This window comes from Malus domestica, chromosome 11 (genome assembly GCF_042453785.1).
Source record: "Malus domestica chromosome 11, GDT2T_hap1".
Taxonomy (NCBI): Eukaryota; Viridiplantae; Streptophyta; class Magnoliopsida; order Rosales; family Rosaceae; genus Malus; species Malus domestica.
In genome coordinates this window covers 31212399-31220552 of record NC_091671.1, presented here as the reverse complement: position 1 = coordinate 31220552, position 8154 = coordinate 31212399, and the positions used below count along the sequence as shown (strand labels likewise).

At 40.1% G+C, this 8154-nt stretch overlaps 1 protein-coding gene across 1 annotated transcript; it reads right to left on the bottom strand.

Moving 5' to 3' along the window:
• Positions 1–2056: 2056 nt before the first annotated feature.
• On the bottom strand, positions 2057–6306 carry LOC103448517 (glucose-6-phosphate/phosphate translocator 1, chloroplastic). Its single transcript, XM_070807772.1, has 6 exons — positions 5982–6306; positions 5325–5866; positions 4625–4850; positions 3763–3985; positions 3009–3222; positions 2057–2315 (listed from the first exon to the last, which is right to left on the bottom strand). Exons 2-6 carry the CDS (start codon positions 5844–5846, stop codon positions 2304–2306), a joined length of 1197 nt encoding a protein of 398 aa, XP_070663873.1. The 5' UTR covers positions 5847–5866; positions 5982–6306; the 3' UTR covers positions 2057–2303.
• Positions 6307–8154: the final 1848 nt, after the last annotated feature.

The window sequence follows — 8154 nt, the reverse complement described above, 5'->3', positions numbered from 1 at the left end:
CATGCAAACTCTCTCTCCCTCTCTCATGTTAAACTGATAAACTTCTAGCTTCCGCACCATGCATTACTTGAGCAAGCCATTATTTGCTTAACCATGCTATCTTCGAGTCATTGGTCCAACCTGGATATTTCTTAAGACATGCTAATTCTTTCAAGATATTCCAGGACTTGGTACGAAATTGAATCAAGGGAGACAAGAGGATGCTCTTAAATCCCAAGTCCAGCTCAACCTAAAAGTCCCCAACAAAGATTGATTGAATTTTTTATTTTTTTTAGTTGAAGGGGTTAATTGAAAATTAAGCCACCAATACTTGCGAAAGTACATGAGTTGAAGAAAAACTTGGACTGACGTACATATGTTGTGAAGTTCATAGTACAAAACGAAAATTAATATACTTTATATAAACTTGATCAACAAAAGCTCTTATGTTTTTCTATAGAGTTAGTTGAGTTGGTATAGATTGTTCACTTCCCTAAACTAAGGTCTAAGTTCTAGTTCCGCAGCTGGTAATCTCTTTTAATGGGCAATCTGTAAAAACAAAATAAAAAATAAAAAATTGAGCTAAGACCCAAGTCCTCAAAAGAGGCTTGTGATATTGTTGACCCTAAAAACTATCTAGCCTATGGGATGTGCAAGCCAAGTAATTAATAAGCTAACTACGTCATTCGGTTGAATGCGAGGCGTGCCAACTCGTTGGCCAAGTTCGGCTAGGGAGTAAAATATGTTGATGTGGTGTTGGGCGCGCTGCTAACTTCTGCGTCTTGCAATTGCGACCGAGGAAGGAACTCGGCCCAGCCTTTGGGTTCTAGAGCCTGAAGACAAGGCTGCTAGTTTCTTCGAAGTTCACGAATCATTGACGCCGGGATTGGTCTTAGTAATTATATTTGTGCAAACACAAATACTCAAAAGAGATAAGTGTCTTGATTGTAAATGTAGTTCAACCGTCTGAATGTCGAACTCTAAAATATACTTGTGAATATCCAATAATAAAATAAACTCGGCTTTCAATATGCTGAGCCTGGTAACACCTCACTTCGCCAAGAAGACTGATGAGATAACCTCTTCCAACAAGGACTTGGAAATCCTCGTTGACCGAGACTTGGATAGATAACCAGTCGGTTTCAAAGCAGTGCTGTTTATCCTCAGTCGGCTCATTCTACAGCTCCAGTGTTATTTATCCAAACTGAAGATGTTGCTGGTTGTCTCCACAGTGCTGTTTATCCAAACTGAAGATGTGTTGGCGAGGAAAAAGAAAATAAAAATCTCAAGATGTTTGAGAAGTTTGCGCAGGGCAGTTTTGTGTTGAATTGGAAAGAGCTTTGAATGATACACTCCCCTCTCTATTTATAGTAGTAATTTCCCTAATGGCCGAGGTAATATTTCACTTGGACTAGAATTCCTCAACCTAATCTGATTAGGCTCCGACCAATCCTAACCCCCATAGGATTCTAAACCAAGCTCTTTAATCACCTAGATTCAATCCCTTGATTCTCGACATCTTTTCTTATTTGAAACATCCTTAACTTCTGAAGAATCCTTACTGCACTAGGATTCAACCACTTCACCCTTATCCAGGCAAAACCATCTTCCGATAGGATTCGGCCGAACTCTACTGGACTCAGCCATGACAAAGAATATTCCCGATATTCTTCATTGGACCAAAAAACAATTCGAGGATCGGCCCAAAGTGTTATTTTGGGCCCAAACAAATACGCACTGAGCCTAGGATGGGCTAAGACCCAAGTCCTCATTATTTAAGTTAAAGCACACATGAAGGAAACAAAAACTGCAGCAGCAGGACGATGCTGCCTTTATATATTTATAATCCGGAATACAATCCTCATGATGTCTAATGAAGCATACACACACCAATCCAATTGGAATGGGGTGTGCTATCCACACACCCTTTTTACTTCTCACACACATTTTTAATTTATGTCCGTTGATCTTCTTTAATTTATCCAATCCGACGGCCGAAAACTAAAAAGGTGTGGGAGAAGTAAAAAGGGGTGTATGGATATCACACCCCATTGGAATATGCTCTCAATGGTCCACATTGACATTTATACCCTGCTTATTATTGAATTATTTCTCCCTCCAACATCGTTAAAATAAAAATAATGAAAAAACAAAAGAAAACAAAAAACCTGCCTAGTTCTTCAGGTGGAAATGTTGTCTCGATCATTATTGGTATCTACAATTACGCTCTTGGTTCATACGACCAAAATTCAGTAACGCCTCTGCCTCCTCCCTTTCCCGTCGCTTATGTTGCATGCAGGTAAATTTCCTCGAGCCCGAGCTTCTCACTGCTTTACCTGAACAAAAGGGTATGTTGTTTACGGTGAAAGAGCAGATATTTGTGTTTAGTATCACAATGGGGAAACCAAAGCATATTCCAACATCATGCGGTCGGTGTCAAATTAGACGCCTAATAGCGTTCTTGACATTAATTAATGGAATAAATGATGAAATAAACTTATAAATTCACAGTAAAGTTAGGTAGGCTTTGATGGTCCAACCACACCTAACACTACCAAAATCAACATCCTAACTAGTGGCAACGGAACATGATCCTCGCCGGTATATACATCTACCCCGAATTGAGCCTCCACCTAAACCTTCAATAAGGTAGGTTCAAGAAAGTAGAGGTCTAACGTAAAAAGAAAATACCTAGTTTGAGGTACCGATGCCATCACTATCGTAAGCCTCGTGGTACAACTCACAACCAACAAAAAAATCCCCCAAATTTCTTGTTGGCACCTTTAACGTACAAACAAAAGCCATGCGAAGAATGCAAACATATAATTTGTCTAGATCTATAGGTTGGCCAATTTGCATCAGAGAACGTGCTGTAATATATTAACGGTTGGCACACGTCCTAACAACTTAAAAGTTGTGGAAATAATGGGTAAACAAACAAAAATCATATTAATAGGCGTAATTAGCAAAAATATCACAAGTAAATTATGAACAATCAACCTCAATGCATAAAGAGAACATGGGCATACCTGGGAATACAAGAAGGTTCCAAAAATTGCAATAGCAGCTCCAAGGGCATTGACGGGCTGGACAGGGGTGTGGAATATGATGATGGAGGATACTATGACGGATATACGTTTCATGGTGTTTCCTATGCTAAATGTCAAGGGAGAAATCTCATCCAGGGACATGTATGACACTTGGTTGTACAGATGATAGAAGACACTCTGAGCCGCCATCCACCTATTCGATATAATCAACAGCAACTCGTAAGTAAAGGCATTTATAAAAATACTTAGAACAAAAGGTATCACTGTATTAAATAAGAACAAACACAAACTTTGCTCCTACAGGGATTCAAGTTCCAATCAGCATTTACAACACATTGCCAAAAGTTTCTGGCTCCATACACGAAATAAAAACTATGAATTGCATAAAATAATGAGTAACCAGCACCTTATGGTCATGACTGTAAATACAGCAGCATTTCAATAATTAACACATATTTAGTACTGGTTAAACTCCTCCAAGAAAAAGAATAGAAAAGTGATCATGGCAACTTATTATAACTATCAGCTAAACATGCCAAAGAAAGCTCAAGACCTACTACTTTGTTTGCATGTAGAAAGACTTTATGAACAGTAGAACGAGATCATCTGATTAGATATACTTCTAGCACACTTACCTTCCAATTAACAGTAATGTGCAAATATCGAACCACACAATAAACATATCATAGCCAGTAACAGGCCAAGAAATCACAGTTAGATGACATGTAATTACCATATCAAGTTGGGTCCAATTTGAGCGAAGGCTGTATCAAATCCAGCTTTCCACATCTGTGGTCCTTCCACCGCAATCGCAAATGGTATGAGAATTAGGAGAGACATAATAGATAAAAGAGCATAATAGTTCATTCCGCTAACAGACTTCCCCTTCATGCCCTTCTTCGAGAATATGTTCCGAAAAACAAAGGCCAAGTTTGATATCATGGCCCCCATGAATCCTGAAACAACCAGCAAAAGGACCAAATTTAAGACTCTAGAACCTTAGAGAAAAGAAAAAAAATTACACTTTATACAATATAATGGCATTGGGAGCAGCCTCTTCATAAATGGGGGTAAGGCTAGCCGACATTCACCTCTCCCAGACCCTGCGTAAAGCGGGAGCCTTGTGCACTAGGTACGACCTTTTTTTATACAATATAATGGCAGAGTAATTAATCACACTAAAACCCTGCAACTGGCCAGAAACTCATCCCGGTTTTTGGAAAACACTGGAAGGAGAAAGAAGCTGACAACCAACTCCAGATAGAAGAAAATAAACTGAAACATTTTTCTTTTGGTCAGATAGAGTAATTGAAACATATAGCATGAAGAATGGAAAATTAATTTGGTTGCAGAAGAATATGAAGGCAAAGTATGTATCTTACGTGCTTTAATCTTGACTGAGGCAGCATTAGAGCCTAACTTAGCCTTATTGCACAAAACTCCCCAACAATAAAGATTTTAATTTTACTATATATTTGCTTTCTTTTCCAACGGAGACTGACAAAGATTGCAAATACCAACTCAGGAGATAATAAGATCAACAAACCAATAATTTTACAATTCCATTCCCTCTGGGACAAGAACAAAATGGTTACCTATCATGTTAAAGTTAAGCTCTGTCAAGGCAGCAAGACCGCAACCACCGATGATTGGAAGGAGGGACAGGTAGACTGATATAGGGAAGGACTCGCCCAGCAAGAACCTCGAAACCAATACACTGAAAGCTGGCTCTCCACTCTTGATGATATGGGTGAAAGAAACTGCAACCTTAGACATACTAACAGTAGCTGCTACATGCCCAATTGTATGTGCCACAGCAACCTGTTCACGGAAAATCAAACAATAAAATCACAACCCATAATCGAAAACATAAACAGAATTTTCAAGCAAAATGACAACAAACCACCAAAGCCTCTAAGTCATTGTTTGGTTGGAAAGAAAAACTTCAATCTCTATAACTTTGTCAACATTTGAGACCTCTCAAACTTCACCTTCTTTCCTTTATCTTAATTTTCTCAGCAACCAAACAAAATGGTTACCTCTCAAACTTCACCTTCTTTCCTTTGTCTTAATTTTCTCAGCAACCAAACAAAATGGTTATCTTCACACAATAAAGACACCCAACAATCCTAAATGGCTCCCGATATTGAATTTTCAAGACCATCAAACATAACAAGTTAAAAACTTCACTTTCCATTATTCTCCTCCATTTCTCGGAAACCCCAAAAGCATGTATACATATATATGTACAAGGAAAACAACAACAAAAAAATAAAAAAACCCAATTCAACTCACAGGAAACAGAGCTTTCCAGAACTCCATATCAACTTTGGGGGCCTCAGCAATCCTGGTGACCCAGGAGACCAGCATGATCAAAGACCCACATGCCAGAGACAGAGTGGAGGTAAGCCATGGGAAGGGGTAAGCATTCAACACCTTCTTATTGTATATATTGAACACCACGTTCAGCGCCCACCACATAGCAAAATATACGCCGATCTTCAGCTTCTTTGCCGCCTCCACTTTCGCGTCGACATTCGCAATGTCGACGTTGGACTCGATCGGCTGTGATCGGTCGGCCTCGAACGCCTGACATTTGTTCACACTTGTTCGAGTCGGCTTTAGCAACCCAACAAGACTCCCGATTCCAGACAGGTGCAAGGCCCTTTGGACCGACATTACTCGTCTCTGAGTCTTTTGCACCTGAAGAGACGGAAAAAGCAGTGATCGTTGCACCTGTGTCGGCCGTGTGCTCCGCCGCAGAAAGATGTCGGACCCGTTTGTCACGGCGGAGTATTGCTTCACAGAGTAGATCATGGTGAAAATTCAAGTGGTTTCTGTGGAAGGCGCAGAGAACAAAAAAAACAGAAGAGATCAAATCACATCAAATCAATGGGGTGATGGAGCAAAAAACAAAGAACACAAATGAAAGAATTTATGAGTTTTGTTTACCTGAAAAGGTTGAGTAAGTTAAACCCAGAGCGGTAGATCTTCAATATATAGTAAAGATCGAAGCTTTTCCAATAAAAAATAAAAAACAACTATGAAAAGCAAAGGAACTATTTTTCTGGTTTTTATTTATTTTTTTATGATCGGAGAAGTAGGAGTAGCTCTCAGAAAAAATAGGAGATTTTGTTTTATAAAATGTTTGAATTGAATTTGTTAAGGGTTGGGTTTGGTGGAGGGGGTTGGCTTTGAAATCTCAGTCGGGAGAGAACAATGCTAAGTTGCTCATTTATACCAAATAGTCATGTGAGTCTCCGCATCTTTTTGCATTAAAGTATTCCATCAACTTTCTCTAGTATAAACTATACGTTTCTTTTTTTGGTCAGAGTACGTTTCTGTTCCTATAAGGTGCTTTTCTAGGTGGGGATATGCTGTGTTCTGTGTAGCGTGAAGGGTGATGCCAATTATGTCGATGGATTCTCTACTATCTTAATCTATATTCTTTTCTCTCTCTTACTTGAACAGTTAAAGTTAAGTTACGTTAATATTTTATATTAATATTTTATGGTTAATAAGACAAAAATAATGTGTGAGAGAAGGGGAGTGAAGAAGATGAGAATAAAATGAGAGAGAATCATATTCCAATAATGTCTTGCCTTGTCAATATGTAAGTATGCTAGTGTAGTTGAGGAAAATAGCTCAAAGAAGCATCTTCATACCTTCATTAAAAGGAATGTCAACTTATTATAGTCAACGCAGGGATGTGGAGGAAGCTAGAATAGCTAGAGAACTGGCCTTTGATGCAGGGCTCATAGGTTCGGGGGGTGTGGTGGCTACTGGGACAGCCAATGTTGTCCTCCACGAAATGCAAAAGCAAGAGGAAAGTTTGAATACGGTGGCTATCAGGGACTGACCAAGGATTCGACCTAAATATCTTGCCAATTGTTGCCAAGGGTACAGAATGTGGGCAGACTAACAGGGAAATGAATGTAACTGACCAAATGAGTGGAAAAGCTAGCATTAAGGAGGACCAGGTTATGGGGGACGACCCGTTTGAATTAGCACCCATCATTGAGGTTGTTATGAACGAGCACAAAAGGAAAAAACAAGTGCATCATGAGGTGGAGTATACTGAACCTGATCTTTATGTAGAGCCAGTCCACACCAAGCCAAGGATGAGCTTTGTTATCGAGGCGGAAGAGACCAACCGTAAGGGGTCTCCCAAGTCCCCATGAAGCTAATCACGTGAAACTGTCAGGGTATTGGGGGTAACCTGACAGTTGACAACCTATTGGAGTAGAATCGACTCCACACCCCTGACATAGTGATCATATTGGAAACAAAGAACAACAGTAGTCGCTATGGATATTTAAGAAAGAGTTTGGGTTTGGATTACCTGCATGCTGTGGAACCGAAAGGTATGGGAGGAGGTCTCTGCGAATTTTGGAGCAACGCTGCACTGGTGGTTGCGGTAAAGTCTGATGACTTTGTGATTGAAGTTAGACTGTGGGATGAGAGCAACAAATGTCAATGGCGACTTTTTGGCATTTATGCTAGCACTACTGAGAAGAAACGGAAAGACCAATGGATGCACCTGAGTAAAAGGCTAGAGAAAGACAAGGATAAATGTCTCCTCATCGGGGATTTTAACGACATCCTGAGTAACGAGGAAAAAGAAGGTGGAAACCAGAGAATGGCATTTAGCATGCAGGACTTCAGGGACTTTGTGGCTCAGAATGAGCTAATGGACCTTGGATATGAAGGATACCCGTTCACATGGCGGAACAATCAGGAGGCTAGGCCAATCCAATAGCGGCTTGATCGTGGTCTAGCTATCTTGGGATGGCATGACCTCTACCCTGATACCACTATCAGGCACGTTGTTCTAGAAGGCTCCGACCATGCTCTACTCCTCATGTATACGGAGAAAGTTAAGGCGTGGACAGGCAGGAAATTTTCCTTCGATGCCCGGTGGAGTAAAATGGAAGAGTGTCGTGATTTGGTGGCAGGGGAATGGTGGGATAGACTTGAGGGATCACACGCATTCCGATTTTGTGAAAAAATGAAAAAGCTCCAGAGAACTCTCAATGAGTGGTACAGAGGGAGAGGGAGAAATTCTAAGAAATCCATCGAACTACTGAAAGAGGAAATCAGAGCAGCTTACAAATCCTGTGATTTT

Coding starts and splice junctions, on each gene's coding strand:
- LOC103448517 (XM_070807772.1), bottom strand. CDS start 5,846: ATGATCTACTCTGTGAAGCAATACTCCGCCGTGACAAACGGGTCCGAC. Junction 4,851..5,324: donor TCTGGAAAGCTCTGTTTCCT/GTGAGTTGAATT, acceptor TTCCGTGAACAG/GTTGCTGTGGCACATACAAT. Junction 3,986..4,624: donor GCTTAACTTTAACATGATAG/GTAACCATTTTG, acceptor TGGTTGTTTCAG/GATTCATGGGGGCCATGATA.